The sequence below is a fragment of the Ambystoma mexicanum genome, chromosome 5p, assembly GCF_040938575.1.
Source record: "Ambystoma mexicanum isolate Mex_15411 chromosome 5p, UKY_AmexF1_1, whole genome shotgun sequence".
NCBI lineage: Eukaryota > Metazoa > Chordata > Amphibia > Caudata > Ambystomatidae > Ambystoma > Ambystoma mexicanum.
This window is the reverse complement of record NC_090930.1, coordinates 816,013,268-816,038,466: the sequence shown is the minus strand read 5'-3', so window position 1 is coordinate 816,038,466 and position 25,199 is coordinate 816,013,268. Positions and strand designations below refer to the sequence as shown.

At 44.0% G+C, this 25,199-nt stretch overlaps 1 protein-coding gene across 1 annotated transcript in view; it reads right to left on the bottom strand.

The window, feature by feature from the left end:
- BMPER (BMP binding endothelial regulator) overlaps positions 1-25,199 on the bottom strand; it is a 501,081-nt gene that overhangs the window by 156,934 nt on the left and 318,948 nt on the right. Inside the window, exons 8-10 of the mRNA XM_069613241.1 lie at positions 14,566-14,675; positions 10,429-10,566; positions 4,135-4,239 (exon numbers count right to left, since the gene is read on the bottom strand). Coding sequence (XP_069469342.1) covers positions 4,135-4,239; positions 10,429-10,566; positions 14,566-14,675 — 353 coding nt within the window. The remainder of the gene's footprint in view (positions 1-4,134; positions 4,240-10,428; positions 10,567-14,565; positions 14,676-25,199) is intronic.

The following is a 25,199-nucleotide window of genomic DNA, read 5'->3' as shown; positions in this document are numbered from 1 at the left end:
ATTAGTGAGAGCAAGTTGCAGATAGCGTGGTCGCTGGCCCCAGACATCCTTGTGGATGATGCAGAGGGATTTGAATTTGATCCTCGCAGCAACCGGGAGCCAGTGAAATGTTTTTAGCGCTGGAGAGATGTGGTCACTGGGCTCAATGCCAAAGGTAAGTCTTGCAGCCCTATTCTGGATTAGCCGTAGGGGTCGTGGAGAGTAAGAGGTCAGATTAAGGAAATAGCTATTGAAGTAGTCTAGCCTAGAGAGATCCAGAGCTCTAGGGACATTAAGCTTCTGGGGGAAGGTGAGGAAAGGAAGAATTCCTATGAGAAGGCGGAGTTGAAAGTGGGACTTCTTGGCAAGGTGCTGAATGTGAGGGATGAAGGGGAGAGAGGAGTCGAAGATGACTCGAAGGTTTCTGGCTTCAGATGAAGGAGAAGGGGGAGATTCCATTGAAGATGGCCAGAGTGAGGGAGAGAAAAAGGGAGCAGGAGTCCCAACAGGAAAGATCTCAGTCTTGCTGGCGTTCGGGTAGAGATTGTTGGAAGTACACCAGGACTGGATGGCAGATAGACAGTCAGGAATGATAGATGAAGTGAGAAGAGGATCAGAGGGAAGTTTGAAGAGGAGTTGTGTGTCTTCTGCATAACAGTGGAAGTTTGGGGAGAAGGTGGAGATGAGGTGTGCAAGCGGGGCAAGTTCGTTGTTAAAGACCCAAGGAAAAAGGTTGGAGCCCGGGGCGACGCCGCAGGTGGAGATAGAGGTGGGGGAGGAGAAAGAGCCCAGAATGACCTGGGACAGACAGACACTGAGAAAGGAGGTCAGCCAGTCCAATGCCCGCTCCGAGATACCTAGAGTATCGTGAAACCATTTTATGAGGATGGAGTGGGTGACAGTATCAAATGCAGAGGAGAGATTGAGTAGAATCAGAACAGCTGGAGAGTTGGAATCAAGAGATGCAAGCAGTTCCTCATGGGTGTTCAGAAGAGCAGTTTCTGTGCCTCTGGATGCTCAGAATCCGGATTGATGGTGGTGGAGGCAACCAACAAGTCCAGTGTGCTTGGTCAGTTGGGGTGAAGACCAGCTTCTCCAAGAGTTTCCCAAGGAAGGGAGTGATAGTTATGGGGCAGTAGTTGGCTGGACAAGACGGGCCTGCAGACTGTTTATTTTCAGGAGTGGCATTCAAGGGAGTGCTTGAGGGAGGAGAGGAAAGATCCAGTAGCAAAAGAGTGGTTGCCGAGATCAGCAATTGCCAGGGAAGAGAGCCAATATTGTCCTTATTGGTTCTGGAGGAGTAGGGGGAAACCTGTTTGGCTGAGACTTTCATGGAGCGGACAACTCTGGTGTCCTCATCAGGTGCGAAAGGAGAGAAGGAGGAAGAAAGGCAGAGTGTGGTAAGGGGGCCGTAGGAGGCAGGATGCCGGGAAAGGGGAGGGGGAGAGGGCAGCAAGGGAGCTCAGGATGCCCTTCATTCTTGCCATAAAGTGAGTGGACAGTGTGTTGCACAGGGCCAGGGATGGAAGAGGTGAGGAGAAGACTATGGAAAGCTTCACTTGTTCCCTACAGATTTTAAAGAGTTCAGCTGTGTTGTTGGATGCACCAGAGGCACAAGCCTGGATGTGGGATCTTTTCTTGGATCAGATGTAATTGCCTTTGAAGCAGGCGACATGCCAGTTTGTCAGAGGGTGAGGCTGAGTTCTGTTACTTCAGTTCCTCAGCTCTACACTTAAGTTTCAAGGCTGCAAGTTTGGAGACGTACCACACTTGGAGGCATGTTTCAGGTGGATCCTCATTAGGCATCAGATGGTGAAAACACGGTAGGGCACTCATTTTATTGGACACCAATGGGCGAAATCACAGTCAAACAGCATGGAACAAAAGCTAAAAGGGGACTAATTACAGTGAAACACATGTAAGCAAATCCCAGTGCACAGAATACCAGTGGAGCACCTGGGAACAATATAGTTTAAGCAAGAAAGCAAAAAAGTGAGCAGTGTAGTGGTGGTCGAGAACTCTCTCTCTCTCTCTCTCTCTCTCTCTCTCTCTCTCTCTTTGTCTCTCTCTCTCTCCCTGTCTCTTTCTCTTTCTCTCGCACCCTCTAACTTTGTCTCTCTAGAGATTTACAATCTCTTAAATACACCATGCACTGTGTGCAAAACGCACCTGGGGATTGGAAAATGAAGGTAAGGATATGTTTGGAGACACCACTCATTACCATAAGTGGAGTGGAAAGGGCTATGGGAGACAAGAACCTTGGGTTCAAAGAGCGCCCGTGATATGAAAACCCTAGGCACTCACATCACCTTCCTTAGTTTGCTGGTTGGCAGGCTGAGTGTCATCTCAAATCTCACTGTAACTTGATCAGCTGCTGCACTCAGTGGGACCTGCTGGCTTTTGCCCATCAAGGCATTTTCTGTCAGAGAACGAACATCAAGCGATTGTAGCTAGGGCCGGATTCCACATGTTTTTCTCCCAGAAGCCTATGCCAGTGACTTGAAAATGTCTCAAATCCCCCTTCCACAGCACGCACACAGAGATGCAGGGCAAACATGATTTTTAGCACCGGCCCTTCTCCCCCACCTGACATTGAGGCATTTCCATAACTTCAGTTTGTAAATGTTGTGGCATCTTCATGTGGAGGTCAATGAGCTAGATGAGGACCTAGGAAGATAAAAGTGAAGTGTAGACATCCCAAAGTGCCCCACACTCTTAGACGCACCGTCCCTTCATCTAAGGGTTGCTGATGAAATCACATGGGTGGGGGAAGGACTGGGGTGGACCTGGGCTCTGGGGTATGCCACCTGCTCAATGATGTGGATATAGATGGGATCTATGATATATACGTCACATAGGAAGAAAGCGACCTAGGAAAAAGGGCAGGGGCCTGGTATAGGAAAGACAAAGCAAAATCATAAGAATCCCAGCACGCCAAGTAAAACATGTGTCATGCAATGTAAGCCTATGACTTGAACCAAAACTAGAGAAACAAATGCCTTGTCAATAGGCTCCAACTTCAACCCCTGGGCAAACAGAGTGCAGACAAACAGCCAGACAAAGAGGCAGCAAAGGAGACACATTTGGTTTGGCATCCTAGTAAACAGGGGTGGACTGGCCTAAAAGGAACTCTGGAGATTTCCAGGTAGGCCTTTGCACCCTGAGCCTCTCTTGTGTGGTATTTCCAAATGTTCCCATAGCAAAAGTGTTGGGCTTGCTGAAAATGTGTACTATGGGGCCACATTGGACATTATTTCCAGGGCCTCTTTTGGTTCCCAGTCCACCCCTCCCAGTAAAATGACTTGGTGAATTAAGCGTTGCACCAGTGCCTGCACATGCCAGCACCCAAGTGGCATACCAATATTCACAGGTCACCACAATACAATTGTGGCCATTTGTGAATTTCACAGGACATTTGAGGGCAGCCAAGTTTCTAAAGGAACTGACCCACCGATGCATCTGCATGCTGCTTCCTGCACACTCCAGAGGCCCCTCATGCCTCATTTTACCTCCCAAATCTCAAATACCCACTCTTTTCTCCACTATGGAAAAATTACTGACAGTTATAGTGGCCGCCACTTATAGAAATAGATTTGTTTTTCTTCTATTTCTAGCAAAAGTAGTCCGCTTATACTAGAAATAACTTATTTCTTTTTGTAGCCTGGGTGGTAGTATTTCCAATATAGGAGGGTAGTATGAAAACCTATTTTTCTTAAATACTACACTTAAGGAATAATGGGCACATTTTAGGGCCCTACCAGGGATGGCAATCTGGGCTACAACATGCAGGGCCCTTCATCCTCACTTTTCTTCTCAGCTGAATTGACAAAAATGTTTATTAGTTCGAGTTTTGCCTCAATTAGTTTGTGCAGGCTTGCATGCAGGTCAGTTTTACATTCCAATTAGGCCGACTCAGCCCTTTATCATTCATCTTTGGCAAATCTAGTACAATTAGTTTGGTGAATAGTAACTCTTCTTAGTAACAGCACTTTGGATCATCAAAACTATAATAGGGAGAGCACCATACAAAACGCGTCATTACAATTCTATTATGCAATATTTATATGTGCAAACATAAGTATCCAACCCCTTGGAATATCCATGGCACCTGAGGTCTCCTCAGACATTACCTCGATGGTTAAAAAAAACACTCACTTGCGGGCAGCTGCTGACTGGAATGCACTGCTTCTTGCGACACTCCGTCTTGCCTTTCACGCAGGCACAGATGGTGCAGTTAATGGAGGACCACATCTCCCCATCCTAAAACAACAGCAAAGACACAGACATTAGCCTGTGATACAGGACAGCGGCAGCCTTGCAATGGTCAGAAACACTCCACATGGACCCTTCTGCTCTGTATTGGTGTATTCAAGCATCACTCGGCAGCATATGTTAGCATATATATTCAGATGTGGTTTCCTCATTCATTTTAATAACAACAAGTGCCTAGATGTCCCCGGCTTGGTGCGCTATATAAATGATCAAATAAATAAAGAAATCAACAGGCCCTAAAACACCTACCGAGAACTCTCCTCATCACTTCTTTTGCCACAGCTCGGGGTCACTTGGGCCAGGTACTTCGTGATCCCTTTAAGACCACCAAATAGCTGATAGATCATAGATCGTCCCACACTGCCCCACAGTCCACTTTCTTAACCTTGCCAGGGTAATGTTACTAAGAACTGAAAAGGCCAGACTGCATTTCTGAGCGAGATGAGGGCAGAAATATTAAAAACCCACCCTTTGTTCTAACAATCTGAACAGAGGGATGTTGGCGGAGACTTCTAAGAGTATGTAGTGGTAAACTAATGACAATGGGCCTCATTACAAGCTTGCCGGTCCGGTAACAATGGTGTGACCTGGCGGGCGTTCCGGCACCCGCGAGCAGACCTTGACGGATGCACCGGCCACCATTCATGAATGGTGCCGGTGCATCCGGCCTCCCCATTCCCATTCAGTCCAATGGAACTCAAATTGGAATGGGGAGTAATAATTACTGGCACCCAGCAATGGGGATTTACCGGGTCCGCCGGGGCTGTAATGCCCCGGTAAGTCCCCATTGCCGGGAGCCGGTAAATTCATGACTCCAACGGCAGCCGTGCTGGTATTTACCGGCATGGCTACCGCCGGACTCATAATGAGGCCCAGTAATGCTTTTTCAGTATCTAACATTGTTTCCAAATGTTATTCTTTCTCTTATTCCTTTCCCTCTCTAGGCCTCGTTAAGAGTTTGCTGGAGTGGTAACAGGTTTGAGGTAATTAAATGACAGCCACTTTTTCAGTGCCAGTTGATTAAGAGATTCACTGTTGAAAATCATAGATGGTGTGCTTTTGTTTTGTGTGAAGGAAATTACCTCCTCGCGAAACCATTACCCCATGGATTATTACTGCATGCGATATTACCACAAATACTGCATTCCCCCCATGGTATGCAATAGGACTTCAAAATGGGCATCGACAAAAGTGGCTGCATGACTCCCAATCATGCATACGCTTCCCGTTACGGCATGCTGTAATGGTAATTCCATGTGGAGGTATTAGCGAGAGGTAATACCACCAGCCACATAAGGGGGCGCTGCAGTCCATGTGTCTCTTTGGACCTCTTCCCTGATTTCCCTCTTCGACCTCTCCCTTGCTTTCTCGTGACCTACAATGACTTCGCATTTGCAGCACATGAAAAAAGGAAAGCACATTTCCGCAATATCCTGGGCTGATCCAAATCTCAATGTGCCTCAATTATTTTGCATGACAAAATGTAATTATCATATCTGGACACGGTGAATTTCTTCGCAGATGGGCTCTCCTTCCACCCAACACAGTCTTGGCTGCCTCCAAATTGCAGTCGCTTTCAAGTGTAGACCTTAGATAGAAAAGGGCATCGTGGGAGTAAAAATAATACTCCCAGCGCTGTTCCAACAATGCATTCCTTGCAAGACACCACGTTTTTGACAACACATCTGCATTTTTGCAAACCTTTGCATTTTCACGTGGCAGCGCAGACAGTAGCTGCCTTTCATTGAAGGCTCCGTCTCGTGAGAAATTAAAGCGGACATTTATAACCCGTGTCCAGATAGCACGCTGCTCCCACAGCAATCAGAAACTCAGGGTATAATCTAAAAGACTTTGGGGAACGTTTTTGGGGTCCCTTAAAAAGTTTTCATCAAGGACAATCCTTTCCATTTCTTCTTTATGATTTTCATTATTATGTGTCGCTGGCTGCAATGCTGAACTTCTGCAGGAAGCGCAGCGGGCGCTAGCAACCATTTTCCATTGCCCGTGTATTTTGGAAATTGCAGAAAGGGCCACAGAGCACTTTTTGGGCCTTCTATAGCACTGAATTCAAGGATGCAAACCTGCATGTTTGAAAGTGGGTGTTCCTACGTTCACATGATAATGAGCAATGCCTGCGTGTCCCCTAAAAGAAGCACGCACGAGGTCAAGGAGGACACATAGAGAGGGGCTGAACCAAAGCTTGAGAATGCTCAGTTTGTATGGCTAGGCGCAAGAGGACGGAGGGGATCAGGGCCAACTCTCATGAAGGTTGACTCTTGTCAAAGTCACAGACTAATCTATTACTTCCCTGCGCGGAGCCTTGGGGCCTACCACTGCAAGCCGGGCACACCATGATGAAATCTTGTCAGGGTGGCATGCGCCTGACTAGCAGCGCATAGATTGAATACTGAGAGGGGGGTGGTTGTTTTAGTCCCTGAATGAATACACATCAAAATGTCATTAATCCTACTGCATACATCATGGATACGAAGCCACCATTCCGGAACAAAATACTGCATGGCCATCGCGTCGTAGCAAAGTGAGAGAATGTGCAGATGTAGGGAGATCATGGGACTCATTATAAGTGCCCGGGTCCCAAAAAATGCTGGACAAATTGCTGGCAGTTCCGGCACCAGTATTTTTCCAGACCGGGGAAACGCAACTTTTCCGTTGGGGGACGTAATGTACCGGCAGGCCTGACCTGCTGGGAGTTCAGGCCCCTAACGACAAATAAATCCCGGAATCACCGGCACCTGTACTAACGATGCTGGTAATTCTGGCAATCCCAACCATGGACTCCATGGAATGGGAACTTAACGGCATCTCTGCTGCCCGTGATATCCCAGTAATACCGGGATATCGGGTGATGGAAACAGTGAGACAGTTTTGCCGGTATCACACTGGAATTACACATGGGAGCCTGGCAAAACTCCAATGAGGGCCCATGTCTTTGCTTTTCAGGACGTGGTAATACATCCGTTTGTTCACCATGATAGTCATTAAAGTCTGCCTTATGCTTTTATAAAAAGAGGGCTCAGTTGTGTTTTTTTCATAGAGGCAAATGTAGTTCTGTGCAAAATGGATGCCTTTTTCTGTATCAAAAAGGCAAACTCCAAAGTCACTGGATCTCCCATCAACAGTTTTGTTGCTTAAACCAGGAAAGGGCTTTCCCAATATAAACGTGTTCATTTAATATACACTGTCCACACGTGTGCACATATCAGATGTGTGGAGTGCAAAGCAAGCTGTGAAGGCAGATATAGCTGGGATATCTGCACACCTGGCAAACAGGGATGGACAGAGATACTGAAAAGTGTTGCTTCGCCACTTTTGCTGCCATTCATGGCTGAACTTTAGTGAAAATGCGAAAAGTAATAGTGAAAACAAGGTGGTACGGAATAATTGTATTCGATATATATCTTCACGTGCACAAAGGTGTTCACAAATGTCTAAAGCATGTGCACAGGCAGAAAATAGGATTGGGGGAGAAAGAGATAATGTGTGATAGGCCTGATAGAACACAAAAGCAGTCCACAAAAAAGACATTGAACGGACACACCTTTGAAACCCTAAACAATAGAAAGATGTGCCAGGAGTGACTCTCACTTAGGTGGACCTGGACAATGATGACCTCGACATTGATAGCGAAGGGCGGGACAATAGTTCACAACTTCCACAATGATGTGTTTACCAATTGTCGTATACAAGACCTATTACAAAATTCTGCCAAGAGAATGGCCCATTTAAACTCCAATGCCTATTATTAGCAAACACCCTTACACACCTTCAAGAAAACTACAGCAGTGGCCAAAAGGATCAACACAAATTAAAAATCCAACATTTAAGGCAGGCATGAACAGCATCACTGTTCATGGCGGGTTGTTGACTGTGTTGCTCTGCTGCCTCTGTAACCCATGCTGATTTTGAAATAAAAAATTAAGTCTCACAGTACTGAGTCCTTTTCTGGTGTTTAGTGTGATTCAAGCAGAGCACTCCAAAGTCCCCAAAAATACCACTTTACCATGGGATGTTGGGTTTGGCAAAAAATGATATTCAACTCTTCATCGTTAGCCTCAATCTCCACCAGCTCCACCTAGGCTAAAATATGTGGCAGCTGACAACACATCTTCTCTCTTGAAAGACCAAAGTTGCCTCAAGCCTCTGTTTGTTGTTCATCCCAACAGGTGACAATGATGGAGTTTTTTAAAATAATCTAGGGTGCAGTATTTCTGACACACTTCTGTAGCCACTGTTAGAAGTGGTCCTAAAGCAAGGATCTGTCTGCTGGAAATCTTTCCAAGAGGAACATTGTGGCACTCTATATGCACGCGTTGGCTGAAGTTATTTTTCTATTGGTTACTTAGTGAGTAATGCTGAGAGCTATAGACAAGGCATTGTCGGTGAGGTCCTGCCAGCTAGCATTGATAGGAGGACCCCGAGAAATCAGGCCCTCCAATAAGAGAGGGGGGGGGTTTAGGCACTGATATGGCCATACATCCTGGCATTATTGCCATTATTACCCAGCAGGGCGAGTGAAAAGCAACGCAGTCCAAGAAAAGCCCCAGAGCAGGCCTGCAGGTGCGGTCTGTGACTTCTGACCTACAACGACAGGGCACACACTCATGGGCATCGGATATAATGGCTGTAGAGAAGAGCCAGGCATCGATAAAACGGGCAACATCTGCCTCGTCCCACCTGACCGAAAACACATTTACCTTCTTAATGGGCGGACGGGTCGAAGGTAGGGTGAGGCAAGGGTGGCACTGCAGGGAGATAAAATGGCAGACAGCGTCCATGATATGTTGCAGAACAGGGAACGCAAGCTTGAATCAGTGGAGTCCCGGTTCCCTGAAATGCGAATGGAGGATCAGATGCAGCCGAGTGCTAATTTGGAGTAAAACAATATTGTAAAGTCACAGAATATAATGACTACAATGTCAGGGAAATAAAAAACAAATAGAAATTGTACATTATCAAAAAACGTTCTATTATTTGCACAGTGATTATATACATAACTCAAAAGAGAACAAGAACCTGCAGAAAGCAGGCAGACCGCACTTCGTGTCACGAGATGCTGACAATAATGAAGAAAAAACGACCAAGTTGAAATAACTTCCGAAGTTTATTAGTGCATGCAATGCAATTGCAGAGCACTAGGAGAAAGTGAAAGGTAACGCGTTTGGCGCTCACAGAGTGATTGATTACACAAAGTAGGCATGGGAAGTGCATGATTAAATAACCTCCCAAGTCCCTCCACTATGTCAATGACCACTGTTCGTGTCACCAGGAAGCAGTGCAGCATGGGGGCAGACATCTTGTAATGCATTGAAACCTAAATGGTATAACCAGACCGTTTAAAGGTCTAATGCTTAATACGACAATGCTCATGGGTTGAGGATTAAGAAGACAAAACAGGGCACATGATTTAACATACAGTTAAAACATGCCAAAACGGTTGGACATATCACGTGAAAGGGAGATGGAGAAAAGCATATTTACAAAATGTTAAAATGCAAGTGCTCATAGTGATACATTGCACCCTTAAATTATAAAACATATACATGAATTAAATACACAATGTTAAAATACATGCATTGATAAAAACATGATCACAAAGAATGAAAGTACAAGTTCTTTCACCAATAAATGAAACCCTGAGATGGTCTAAATGTCAACATTGGACAGACCCATAAGGTTAAAGTGCAAATACTAGTATCTGTAGTGGGCTTGTCTGCAGGGAATATTCAGGAACCGCCAATGGAGTCAGCAGAAAAGCCAAAGTGGCAATAAAGTGCAAGTGCCAGCAGCAAAGAGCAGATCACTGAAAGTCTCAGGACGACCAAAGGTAGGAACAAGTCAGTAACATTTGCCCCAATTATGGATGGATTACGTAATGCAAAAGTGCAAAATAAGCTACAGTACAGGGAATATATATATATATATATATATATATATACATATATATATATATATATATATATATGCTCAATGTATCTGATTGAATGCAAGCAGAGCTGATATTGTTTAAGGATTATGATGCTGTGCCTAACACATCAATATAAACTACCTAAATGAGCAAACCTTCTATCCCTAACCCATTATAACCCATTAAAGGGCAGGCTACATACATTTTGACCTCAGCGGCATTCCCCAATTACATTTGCAGTACAACGTTACCCTGAAGATCTTGCTTCCAGCCTTGCACACTTTCACTTCCTCGGTGGGGACATACATGACACATTCATCACAACAGGACTCTCTGTTCTTGTTGCAGGCTCCGTGGGCGCATGTCTTCTTGCATACAACGGTGGAGTCCTGGGTGAAAGGATGGCAAGGAAACATGAAAATTCTCACTGAGTTGCTCTCACAATATTTACAAGTATTCTGGGCTCAACCCACAAGTCCTGCCCAAGTTGCCGTACTCCCACCTGGAAAGAGAGGAAAAAAGACAAAGGGAAAGATTTCACTGGGCATCTAAAGCGTTTTTGTGTCATCATAGATTTGTATGTGTTTTTTAGGGCAAAGTAAGCGCTTGGTTTTAGACTTTGTTGCAATGTCTTCTCAGGCTCTCCAAATATCTTTCATCAACTCAAGAGGCAGAGTTCAGGGAGTCAAGCATCCCTTTTCACAAGTATAAAATATCAAAACATGAGTCGGCCGAAACCAATGGACCCAAATGCAAGAAACATCCTCATTTGCAAGACTCTAGAGCTTGGATTGCTAGGAAGGGTTAGGCACATATAGCAACGCTTGCCACACTTGCAGCCACTTTTATTGTCTACACTCTATGGCAGTGGATCCACAGGGAGAAAGCTTACTCCCACAAATCTAGACTGAACTCAGACTAGTATCTGTACTCTTTCTTCCCCTGTTTGCTGCTTTAATTTCTGTAACATTCTGCTGTTTTTTAATCCCTTTTCATGAAACCCACCCACCTCCGTTTTTGGAAACTACATACTGGATAGTCCTGCTCCCTCTCTCTCCATATTCTACTGCATTTTATAGAACCTCAGAGTTGAGAGACACCCCCTCTCTTTTCTATTACAAGATAGTGTTCTCCTTCCAGAAATGGCCCACATTAAATGGAAGAACTTACATCATTCATAGCATTCTAGCAGGATATGCTTTACTGAGGGAGGTAACACCCCTTCATGAATATTGGCATTACCAGCATTTCCTTATCTCATTTTGTAAAGGTGTCCATGCTAGTGGTGTAACGGTGTCCATGCTAGTGGTGTTAAGGTGTCCATGCTAGTGGTGTAAAGGTGTCCATGCTAGTGGTGTTAAGGTGTCCATGCTAGTGGTGCAAAGGTGTCCATACTAGTGGTGTAAAGGTGTCCATGCTAGTGGTATAATTGTGTTTGTTTAGACCTGCAGCACAATCACAGTTAGTGCTGGTGATTTGGTGGTATCTCAATAGGCTTGTGGGTTACTTTCACTCTGAGAATGCAATTGTATAGTTCAATAATTCATTCTTGACACAGACTCAGCAGAAACCCATTCTCCCACCTGGCCTATGTTTGCAAAAGGTGGTTCTAAAAGCAAAATCAAATATACAGAACATGTACTTAACATGTTTGCACAATTGTTTTTTATGTTCTTTGTTCTTGCAGACACTCAACAGATTTTTGTGTTGTTGTCTTCTCTTTCCGACACTAATCCATCATGATTTGTTTCCCATTTTCTAGTTAATAATCATGGGAAAAACAAGTAGTTTCTACCATTTCGGTTATAGCTTTAGATTTGTTTAACAAACAAAGATATATCAAAATCAAATGAAATCATTAATCAGAGCAAAATCCTCTGTTCCGCACCACGATGGATATAACACATTATTGGAATACGGGCATAGTGGAAGAATGGTGAAAAAAAGATTATTCAATTTATCGAAAATGGAGATTGTAACCAGGGTGCCCTAATTAGCAGCAGGAAGCCATCATCTCTCAACAGAAACACAGGCAATATTTGAGTGCAGATGTGGAATGAGTGGTGCACTTGACAGGAACCAGAAATCCCATCCTTAGATCGACATTGAGGGGACAATGGAGAGGTTTCTCACTGTGAGTTTATATATCCTATCGGTCATAGGTACCCTCTGTTTTTACAAGGAACTCCACCTCATCGATCTTCATCAGATTAAATCTTCCCCCTGCAAATTTCAGAATTAAATTGGCTACTATTGGATTTCCCAAATGTGCTACTTCTGTGCCTCCTTCAATCAATATGGCAGCGTCCATGACTCATTACTGCATTATCGCTTTAGCCACTAACTATTCTACTGCCGGGGATAGTCTTTGTGCAATGAAGAAAGTGATTGTTCTATTTGTACCCCCATAAAGGTATCTAGGTAATGTGCAAAGAGTGTTTTCTTTACGCCGTGCACATTTTAAATGTGTTTGGCTGTTTCTATTTTACAATCATTTTTGTGATTATGTATTTCATTAGGCACAGATTTAGAAAATATGTTAGGTTTTCTTGATCTTACAATTTCTTATCTAATTTATATGTTTAGCTTTATGAGGCACGGACCAAGCCACATGTCAAAACACTGTAAAAAAGTCATGTGTCAGAAAATAAATAATAAGGATTATTGAAACAAATAATTCACCTACAGGAACACACCACCCAGTGACCATGCATAGTATGGTGCTACAAACCATCTCAGAGCCAAAATCCCATAATACCGTAACAGGACATGAGACAAGAGACCTGAATACATGAAAGAGTCATACAAGCATAGTTTCTCCTGATCACTGTCAGAAGATCTAAAAGCACGGTTACCAATCTGAAAGGGGACAGGATGACCAGCTAGAAGGGAGAACATCACAGTGGCACAATGTAAAGATTAGAGGAGGGTGTGGAGGAAGTGTATACATATATAAGTTGTTAGGAATTTTAATTGGATCAGTAGGAAAAGAAACATTTTTATTGGCACATTTAGGGATATAGAAAAAAGACTGTAACTGGGAGGTAGGTACTCCTTAAACAAACGATAGCAATTCCTACTGTTTGTGCATACCTGCCACACTCCCTGCAGGACCCTAAATATGATTTCAAAATTTCTAATGAACATATATTTTAAGAATTGTTTTGCACTTATAGAAATATAGTGTTTCTATTACTTAGTATGCTCACACATTCTTTAAAACTCTTTATTAGCTATTTTCAAATTCTACTTTGCAACCAGACTAGGAAGACAGGTGCCTGCAGGGTTGTGGTTATTTCTTTCTTCTTTACAGGCCGTGTAATAGAAGGATGGATATGTATGGGATCACAAAGTCAAAAGCAAGAAACAGCGAGTGACACTCGCCATATCACAGAGCAGCCGATTGATGCATTATGTGTTTCCATCAACCTTCACTCTCTGATCCCTGTTCCTGCTGATCACAATGCACAATATCCCACCCACTGCTCTGCTGCCCTCGGCACCAAATCGGATTCACTGATTCAGCACCTTCTTCGCTGCCTCTTTTTTCCTTGCTCTGTCTCTGTTCATGGAGTGCGGGTAGCTCCCCCACCCAGTAGCCCTAACTTCTCACTCCTCTAACCTCTTCCCCTTTGCCTCCATTGAATGGTGGGTTCCACCATATACCAGCTTCCATCCTCCACCGCACTCATGCACCCATCTCATATTACTCGTGTCATCTCCTTTTGGAGGATCTACATTTTCCCCCTACTTCTGCCATCAATCTAGGCGGTGCTGCTGTTCCATGTCCCCATGGATCCTCTGTTCTGGTGCCATTCCTTCTGGCTGACCTTCTCACTCTCGCTGCCCTATGCCCACTCCCTGTCACCAGCCTTCATTGGCGGTCCTTCTCTCCTTTACTCCCTTTTCCACCTCCCTTCAGCCTCTCTTCTGCAATGAGAGAAAGACGCAATAGAAATTCAACTGTTCACTCAGCTGTTGGTGTCAGTGAATCCAATGGGTTGGACTGGTGTTTGGTGAAGCTGCATTCGGGGTCTGCTGGTAAGCCCAATAGGGTCTCTCTGATATATACATCCAAGATGCCTTGGTGAGACCTAAAGCTCTTTCTCTAGCTAGAACTACAAAGTCTTGTGACCTATGAAAATCACTTGACCAACTCTGATGAACTAGGATTGTTGATTGATCAAATGCTGTCCCATATTGTACCATGCACATGGGATAACACGTCTTATTTATTCAATAGTACAATTGTTCTCCATAATGAACCCTTTACAATCTCTGGGGTTGCAGACAGTGAAGACATTTCATCGGCTTGATCATCTACAATAAGAAATTCAGAAGGCAAAGGAGGTACAGTCATGACAGAGCACTTCCTGTGCTTAACTCACCCTGCAGGTGCAGGTGGTGCAGTTATCAAAGGAAAATGTGGATTGGTTGTCATACACTTCACTGCGGAAGAGGCAGCTTCCAAAAGGCAGGTCAAACACCTTTCTCTGGCCTGGAAAAAGAGATACACAAACCCAAAGATGAAAATGACCCTTCATTGGAATACAAACATGATCACTGTATGGTACCAAACAGTTGCTGGCATTTAGTAAGAATTAGAGTGGTAGCAACAGACAGGCAGCAAATCCCCGAAACTAACTAAAGGGGTGTATATGTGATTGGAGCCTTGATGAGGGGCTGTGCACGTCCCACGTGAGCCTGTCCGAGTATCTGAGGATCCCGGAGACTCGGGTTCTTGTCTAAACTATTTCAGATATGTTTAATTAACCTCCTATCATTTTTTAAGTATATCAATCGACACTCCCTTAGCCTACAAATACACGGTTTTCATATGTCTGTTCTTATGCTGGAAGTCCTCGTAAATTACACATTGCCAACTATGTTCTTGATAATAAATGAGCTTTTAGTCTACTCTGAACTAGGGCGCTGGATACTACCTTTACAGTACACTGTGACATGTGACACTGTGACCTCTGTAATTATGATCCTGCCATGGCACATGCTACTGACATCTCAGATATATAAATATAACTCACTTTTAATCTTGATCTTATTTTTTTTTATGTTGTAGTCAAAAATAGACTTTTCACAACTGCATAAAAGGAATGAAACAACATAAGCATTAAGACAACACAATATTCAAAAACCATAAAATGAGAATAGCTAAATTCATCACAAATAAGTACATCTGACTTTACAATTTGATAAAACCTAAAACATTTTAAAATCTGAGTACCTCCAATACCACACTTTTCATGCCCCGAAAACATTCTCTTCCAAAAAGGGAGGGATGTGGGTATCTCCTCAGACAGCACAAAGCGAGAAAAATGTTTTTCACGCAGGGTATGGATCACACTACATTCTGTTAGAATGTGTCTCAAAGTTTGCATCTGCTGAGAGCTACAAAGATTACACCCTTGGGATGACCTCTCCCCTCTAGAACTTGTCCGGATACCCCTTATCTCTCAGGTAGGTATAACATTCATCCTAAATCTTAGGAATTCTATTCTCCACCTAGAGTTAGGAATTTGTCAGAGGTAAGCCGCTAGCAAGTCTCTGGGTTTATCTCGATCTTTTATTTTTGGCAGACCCCTGGTTCCATTCGTGAACTTCTTATGGTTTTTATGAAATGCTGCCAGGCGGCTAGCCCATTCTGCACATGGGGTGAAGGAAAATAAAAGGAGGAGGTGTATTGTAATCTAAGGGTCCGAAAGGACCTGTCCCACATTTTTTTGGAAGCCTTTGTCTAATATGTAGCCCATTCTCAAATACTGTGAAGTGATACACTACTTTGTCAGACTCTTTACACGTTTGTCTCCCAACACCTAACAAAGGTAATATCTCCCATCACATGCTCTCCACTCCAAATATTCCACAAACTCTGATCCACTTCCTTTTTATTGGACAGAGCATTTTCTTATTCCTTTTGAAATTGATTTTAAATCTATTGTTTAAATCTTTAAATCTAATGTTGAAGTCCTGAAGGTCTTAAAGTTCCTTCCTGTAATTATGAAGATGTTACTGCTTTTTCACTGTGGGTTATCCTTTCTTCTCTAGTTCCATCCATTTACGCAAAGTTCCATGCTGAGTTGCTATTTTGTAAGTGCTCACTAGTTTGCAATTTTGTAAGGGAACTTTGAATTGATTTAGATAGAACAATCCAGCTTAAAGCACTATGTTCCCTTAAGCAAACACCTTGATACATGCAGCCCTAAACATCGCTGGAAAAACAGTGGAGCAAGCAGCCAGGACCCATATTGTTTTAAGCATTGACAGATGCTCGATACATCCTGCAGTGTTGATCCAAGAATCCAATTAATGCTTATATACCAACCACAATTAGGTGACTAGTAGGCTACGAACGGCTGTACCCAACTTGGACCCAGTGAGACCACTGCCCAGTCCATTGATCACGGTAAACAATATTATTGATTTGTATTGACAAATATCCCCTTAATACAGGATAACAGGATGAATTCAATTAATTTTCCTGGAGTTATTAGGTCTCTTTGCATACTTGCCAACCTGACCCATTCCAACCGTAGGCACTTATCAGGTCCTGTTTGTTTTCCTTCTAATAAGAACATATAAATCAGGAGTTTGGCCTTGCTGCATCACTAAAGTGGCTCCTCTTTAGGTGTGTGTTGTGTCTGTGGAACATATTTCCTGTGTTATCCAGACAGAAGAGGTAAGTGGGTCGGGCACACTGGGGACCAGGAGGAACAGGGGAAAAGGAAGTCTACAAGTCAGCGGGTGGGAAGGCGGGGCACTGGGTGGTTTGTGAACAAAGAAAGGGTATGGGTTGGCAGGCGGGGCATCAGGTTTGAGGGCAGCAAGACACCAGTGTTCAGGTGGTTGTTGGTTGATGAGGTGGTATGGAAGAGACAGAGGGGGCCATTTTGCCATGAATGGTAATTGCATGCAGAGGACCATCAACACGTGCACTTGAGTGTTGGTTGGCCCTGCATGCATTTTTAAACACTCCCAAAGCTGAGTGAAATATTTAACAGTAAATGAAGGTGAAATCACCTTTACTGTACGCTTGTACTCACTGCTTTGGGAGAAAAATAAAACACTACCTGCAAATAACCTTTGCAGACATTGTTTCATAATGGAATCCACCTGATCATTAGCAGGTGCTAATTTTAGGCGTATTCTATTGGAATGCTTTGGTTTTACGCCAGCATGAAAATCTCCTGAGCCAGGAAGCAAATTGGAGGTGCTATCTCCACCGTGCTGCCCTCCTACGCCTCAGGAAAGCTTTGAAATTGAGTGGAGAATAAAAGGAAAGTGAAAACTGCTTTTATGCATTCCTAGTATGAGCTAATTGTGTACAAAATCACCCCCAGAATGTGTGCGACTTCCCCAGAAGGGGTTGCTCTGAAATTAGAAGCATCATAGAACAGGTAGACTTCTTTCAGAGCAACTTCTACTATGTGCGCAAAACAAATAGAGCCCTTGTAATGGAGGACATTCTCTGGGCAGCTGATGGTGGGCAATCTGTTTTCTGGTATTGCTGGATCTCTCAGCAGCAGTTGGCCTGGTGGACCATGCAACTCTTCTTTCCACAGATTTGGGAATGGAGGTATGGTCCTGGTAGGGTTTCGAGTCTTCCCTTCCTTTCCAGGAACTCTCACTGCATACAGATGGGCCACTCCAAAACTTAGAATGTTCAGTTGACGTTGGCACAAACGCACGCTCACATTTTGATAGAGGTTTCAAGTGGCATTATTTTCATCTAAATTCCCACAAGGTCGCCAAACAAAGAGAGGGGAACGTGCTCCATACATTTCACTACTCTGTGATGGAAAATTGACCGTGTCTTTGCATGTATTTGATTTTGATGCGGACAGAGAGGCTTGGACCCTCGTGCATGTCTGCTTGCATTTTGCAAGTGAGAAAAACTGGCAGAATCTCTAGGGATAGATTGTAACGCCTGCATGCACATACTGGTCATTTCCCAACCAGGTCAGTAAAAATGCACGGGAAGCTTGGAGCTGCCCTTATTCCCATGCTTTTATGTGACCATGACTGGGAAATGATAGAATCTGCCAGAGGCAACCCTGAATGTGGTCGCGACTGCAGCAGATTTATTTATTCATTTATTTATGCATTGGGTATTTATAATGTGCCTATACAGCAAAAGGTGTTTCAATGCGCAACAAGACGAGGGGGCGGGAGGGAGACACGGATGAAATAACAAAACAGTCCTACTAGGTCTTGTGTCATTCAGATCTTGCAAGTGCCGTAACATGAAGTGCATGGGGCTGGGGAGGAGGGGGAAGAGCCGGTCAGAGCAGAATGCGCTCATGCTAGGGAGGGAAAGGAAGTGCAAATCGGAGCGCAGAGCGCGTAAGTGCTGGTGGCGAGGAAGAAGGGGGAGGATGGCACCTTGGTCAGGCGAGTGATGAGGAGAGGCCAGGTGGACAAGTGCCAGGAGAATGCAGATTTTAGAGCTTATTCATATTGACCAACTAAGAGGCACTGCGACAGCGTATCATTGAGTTTAAATGAACTGCTAGCCATTCATATAATAACACGAACTTTAAAAGCACACGTTGGCTGATTGTTGCTCGCGTCACACATACGGGGGCTACACCTTTTAGCCATATCCTCTTTAAGATGGTTATACAATGTGGAGCAAAGTGTGGGCTGAACAGTCACACTCTTGAGAGGAAAATGACGAGGCAGGAAGCACTAGAACTGACTCTCTGGGGGTGGACATACCCACAATGTTCCATTGTGCAAAGGAAACCAAACGTGCTCCAGTTGATAATGCTATTAAAGATGGTGTTCCACTGATGTAAAAAACAGCTCATATCAACCATTCGTAATCAGCTGCACAATTGCTAAAGGAAGTGTCATAATACCATATGTTCACATTTGGGATGACTCGTAGAAATAACACGGCCATGATTTGGAAAGAAGAAAGTTCACTTGTGTTTGCAAACCTTTCAATTTAGTGCACCTGCACAGATGCACATGAAAGGCGATGCTTAGCTCTTTCCTTAGCACGCGGGCCTCCAACGAGGAGATGCTGCCAGAGGGACTGACTCGTGCCTTCATATTTCCGAGGTTGCAAATTGAGCACCACCATTGGGGTGATAATTGGTATATGTTTACCAAAGCTTTATGAAATACTCCAGTATGCAGAACTATATTAAACACCAAATGTTAGTATTACCTACACAGGTGTGGATTTACATCATTGGGCGTTTGTCAGGCTAGAGGAAGTCCTTTGTATAGCCACTCAGTGATCAGCGCGGACCCTCCTGAGGCTGACGTCAGGTCTATTCTATTTGGTGCCACCCTCTCAAAGAAGGAAAAACGCACACTCCCCCATGCAGAGAAAGGATGAGTAAAGCTCAACCTCACATCTGCGAGGCTGGCAGTCCATAGCACGGGCCTGCATTGATCAGCTGTTCAATGCACATGGCAGAGATGGCCAATACATATTCAGGAGCAGGATCACATTGGCGGTTTCCACCTGCGTACCCAGGGGTGGACTGGCCTATAGGCAAGGTTCGATGTGATTTATGCCAAAATCTTTTTATATGAGGTATTTTTTTACTGAAACCAAATCACCCCCCAAGCCTCTCATTTCCCAATGTTGTTATCCCCCAAACCCCTCCCCACCTGTTTTAACCCCTTGCCCCTCCATATATATATATATTTCAAAATAAATCAGTATTTTTTCAGTGATTTGGTTTCGGTAAAAATTACCTTGAATAAAAAGTTTTTGCTACAATAACTGGATACCTGTAGACAACTCTGTAGATTTCCCGGTAGGCCTCTGCATCATGGGCCTTCTTTATATGGTAAGCTATTTTATTTCCAAATGTTCTCAGAGGAAAAAGATTGGGCTTGCTGAAAATGTGTAATATGGGGTCACTTTGAAAAAGATTTACAGGGCCCCTTTTCGTTCCCAGTCCACCCCTGTATGTACCCACAGATCTCTTATGTGAATTGTTTCCTGAATATTGAGCTCAATTTGCACAGGCCTGATGTGCATACTTCTTTCTGAATCTGGATGAATCAATAAGCAGATTGGCCCCTAGTGGGCAAACTGACTTCATGATTTAGTTTAAATGTACTTTTTTTTATGGGGCACATGCTTGTTGACTTTCAGACTGATGAAACAGCCACATGATATTCAGGTTTAGATGTGAAGCTTACAGGTTACCATATTGCAAAACGAAAGCTGAAACCCAAGCACAAAATGTACTTCACAGGAACATGAACTTGATTTGTTCACAGAGTAAGGTCTTGTAGAGGAGCAGCTGCATGCCTCTGAAGGAAACCCCACCCCCTTGCCTCCCATATGTTGGAAACCTGCGATCGTGCTGTGTTTGACACCAGCAGTTGTGCCAATTCTGCAGCGTATATTCGAAAGAAGATACCCATTGAGACAACCCTATCGAATGCATCCCCAAAGGGATGACAATCTGAGGGAGGACCTCCCTGAAGGAATATGAGAAAAGAAACAAAGAAAGATGCCTGTGACGTCATAAGAGAATATGAACGACGTCTCAGGATACTGGCTGAAGAGAATGCATGGATCCTACAGAAACTAATGATGAAATAAAGAGTCAAGTGAACTTTTAAATATGAAAAAGAAGATTACACTTACACAAAGTGCTACAGAGAATCAGCCATTCAATAATTGTACAGACGCTGAAACGCAAGGTAGACTAAGTCATAGAAGCTGGCTATATGTAGTGAATAGAATGCAGGCGAAGCCGCCACTGTAGAGAAGCTGGACTTCAGGATCATGAATTTAGGAATCCAGGACCCATGAAGAAGAAAGGGAAAATTATGTCACAGTAAGAATAAGCTGAATAGTGAAGCTGCACGGAGATGTTATGTGGCCTGAAGTCAAGGCTGAAACAGCCAAAGTCGGCTATCTGTTCTGGAAAGGAGTGAACATGCAAAGAATGAATCATCTCTTGTTAAGGTGCAAAGAAAGAACACCAGGAGTGCCAAGTTTTATTCATTTAAGACATTTAAAATATGCAAAATGGACCAAATCGTGGTCTCCTGTCACGTGAGCCAAGGATGAAAATAGAGTCGAACTTGGAGTCCTAGAACAACGATAGTGAGTGCCCGAACTCCCATGTATTCTCAGAGACAAGGATACCTTGCAAGGCCAAGTTCAAAGACCATCTTCATGGCAGAAGGAATGGGTGATGAGAGATTCTGGGCTAATTGGGTGGGGAGGTAGAATCAGGCCCCATCTCCTTGCACCTGCGTCTGGGCTTAGGTGCTGCTAAATGAACCGAATGTTTCAGACATGGCACAAGCGTGCCAACCAATTTAGTGGTCCATATAACGAAGGACCTTATAGTTTGAAGACCAATGAGAAACTGTGTACTTAATATTTTTGAAGATGACATCTTTTAGAGGTAGGCATATATTGTCCACCTGACAGTGGCCAGCTAATTACAATCCAAGTTCCTATGTAATGTGTACTTAGTTGTTCCCCTTAAGCCTATCCTGATCCCCAGTAGGTTTTTCATTATTTGGCACATAGTATGACATCACCTCTGACGTATTTTGAATATATAATCTTGTTTTTATGAAAAGATTGTTGAGAGAAATTGCGCGTACGTCCGTTGATGTTGGTTGTAACTCCCTGTTTCGATAATTGATAATTAAACAGTAATCTTCCTGAGTTGGTTTGGTTATTTGGAATCAGAGTTGTTCTGTGAACCCATCCATTGCATGCGCGTTCCTAAAGGGCCCTAAACTCAGTCTGCCTCAAATAAAAAATAAATAAAAACTGCAATTCTTTGTTTCGTAGTTGGACCACATTATTTCGTTAGCCAACTGAGCTCAAAAGTGTGTAAGGTGGGTGAGATCTTCATTACTTACTCTGACTTTTCCCACCTGAATTCTGTATATCCCGCTGTCAGCATGATTGTCAGTAACCCCAAAGCAAATCTAATTTATATGTGTATATTTACAAGTGCGATATCTTGCATGAAATTATGGGATCAGCATACAATGGCTTTCCGGTGCTTGTTGTGCTATTATTGTGATTGCATTCTTTATCTAGTAATATGTGGATCTTTATATGTGATCCATTAGTTAATGCATTAGGTTACTGAGAGGGAAGATGTCTGCAATACACGTTCTCATGCATGCCGATATACCCAGTAAACCTAGATTGTTTATATGGAGTATGGAGCATTTCAGTGCAATGTTAGTAACAATGTATTTAATCAAATTTATGAAACTGGCACATCCCCTTTTAGTTACAGGCGGAAGAATTGCATAAACATATAATTATATAACTAGATGCCGCCATCTTTTGTTATCCACATATTGTTATAGATCAGATCTGCCCCGTCTGTCTGATATGGGAAACCTCCTGTGCTGCAACTCACCTCCTGCAAGGCACATGCAAAACAGCGCCAGACTTGACCAAGAGAGAGACCCCGATTGATGTTGCCTCTGGGGTCAAATTAATCCTCATTTGTGCTGCCCTAGATTCTTGTACTTGTGTGATATTGAAAATGTGCTGGCACTGTCCTGCCAGTGTTGCCATTTTATTCTGGTTCAATTTAAGAGAGGCACGTATACCTCTTTGATGTTGCACTCCAGATGTGTATAGAATATGTACAAGCTATGATTCTTATTGCACGGTATTAAAGAAAGGCATCAATATTTGGCTGCAGTGAAGTCACGTTACACTGCAACATTACCTTTACTTTTAAAAGCACTTCGGAGGCCCATTTTGTTTCATTCAGTGGGCCTCATTACAAGTTTGCTGGTCCAGCAACAACGGTACTGGTAAGCTTTGCATGGCGGGGCGAGCCGGCACCCGCGAGCAGAGCGTGTCGGACGTACCGGCACCATTGAAGAATGGTGCCGGTGCAACCGGCCTCCCCATTCCCATTGAGCCCTATGGGGATCAAATGGGAATGGGGAGCATTTTTTTAGTGGCACCCGGAAATGGGCAATTAATGGGTCCACCGGGGTTGTGATACCCCGGTAATTGTCCATTCCCGGGTGACGGTAAAAATACGACTCCGGCGCGATCCACCGCCGAAGTCGTAATGAGGCCCACTAGTGTCTTGGAACTAAATGACACTACGGTTTCTGATAGAGCCCTCATACAGTGGTAGCAATTGAAACACAGATTTCCCGGGCTACGTCCACAGTGGGGCTACCTTTGTTGTCCTAACATGTGAACATAAAGGGCTGCCTGATGCTTGAGTTTGGTGTGTTTAGTGGGGCTCTCCCACCTGCTGTGAAAAAAAGGATCTCATGCGTCATTGCACACCCCAGGAAACCCAGAACAAGATCAATAGCTGGAGTGCCTTGAGGACACCCCTCTTCCAGAAGACTCCCTGCAAGGCGTGCGGTTTCCGATTAGAATGATGTTGTGGTGGTTGCCTGGCTGCCTGCACAATATACTTAATTATAATACATTATAATGCATTGTATGAATGCATTTGTATTATAAAAAAAAGTAAAAACTTTGACTGGAAAGTGTTCAGTCATAATGGTGTGGCAAGTGCTACTTACCACTACTTCCCTCGATGTGGGGAATAGGTCACATTTGAAGGTTAGTTTGTCAGCACCCTAACTGTGTATAACCTGCTGCTTTAACACCCTCTGAAATCCACATCAGTCCTCCGATAAACAGATGCTTCCTGACCTTCATGCATATATGTGCGACGGTTGAGAAAAGAGGCTGTGGGAGGGTACCCCTCGGTGACTCCCTCTGTGAGCTTGTTCCAGAATGTTCCTTTCTCTTGCAGAGACCTTCCCTTCAGAGGGCCCACCCTTAAACATTGTTTAGGGCCGTATGGCTTTTTGTAGACCCTTAAGGACATAACCTTACCATACCCAGCCACAGCAGGGCACTGTTCTTATGGCAGTAAAGCACTACTGTCTAAAACTGTCCAGAAGGGGGAGATGTGGTGCTGAACAGCACCTGGTGCTGGTCCAGTGCACTTAGAAGCCCGACTTTTGCATCAAAGTACTCCCCATGACTGAGCAGCGGGAACGCACTCCAGCTGATGTCAGATGTGTTCTTTTCCCTACATCCTGTTAAATGTTTGCATCTTGAGGAGACATCTATTGCTATGTGGACGCCCCGTGATCAGTCCTCCTCGTGTGTGTACAGTATTCTGGGTCCATTGATGAAGGTTCTGCAGTGCCCCTGTCAGAGGCTTGAGACAGAGTGTATACAGTAAAGGCTTTCCAATTGACTAGTGCTGTGTAAAGTCTTGGCCTTTGGACTATGAGCTCATTCCCTCTTAGTGGGACACTGAGCTGCTTCACTCCTTTCAGCATCCATCACTTTCCCTGGATAGGGATAGGAGATATTGTGAGATCTACCTACGCCAAGAGTGTTTAAATAAATGCTCTCTCTCTATATTGTTTAAGGGGAATGCATGAAGGATATTCTTTTAGTATGAGGCATTATATTGTCTGTAGTTACTTCATTGTCATAAGTCAGAGAACCCACGCATCCACCCACTCATCAGCATGCATGATCATGACTGAAATTCATGGAACGGAAATGCATCATTCGCTAAGGGTTGCATGAATCTTTTATTACGCTGCGCTGCCAAACAGCATTCAAGCGGGAGGCAACACAGCAGACAAGGCAATAAAATGCATCCGGGTAAGTGTGGTACACCAAATGGGAGGATGGAAGTTCTTACCTTTGCACCATTAATAGTTGGCATATGGGTGGCAAAGCTGCCATATGGCAAACTCTATGATGCCACCCCAAGGATATGAATGGACAAGCACTCTTGGGTGTCATGGAGTGAATCCACGGATGCTGCTCTCCTGGGTACGTGCACATTTGAAGACACTCTAGACACTCTAGTGTCTTTACAAGGCTCTTAACAACATACTTGCATCTGCAGTGTCAAAATGTGACTGGGTTCACAAAACTACATTTCAGGTAAGATCCAGGAAAGGAGACTACAAAGAGACATCCTGCCCAAACAATTCCCAACTGCTGTTTGGCTCATATCTACAGCTGCTCCTCAGG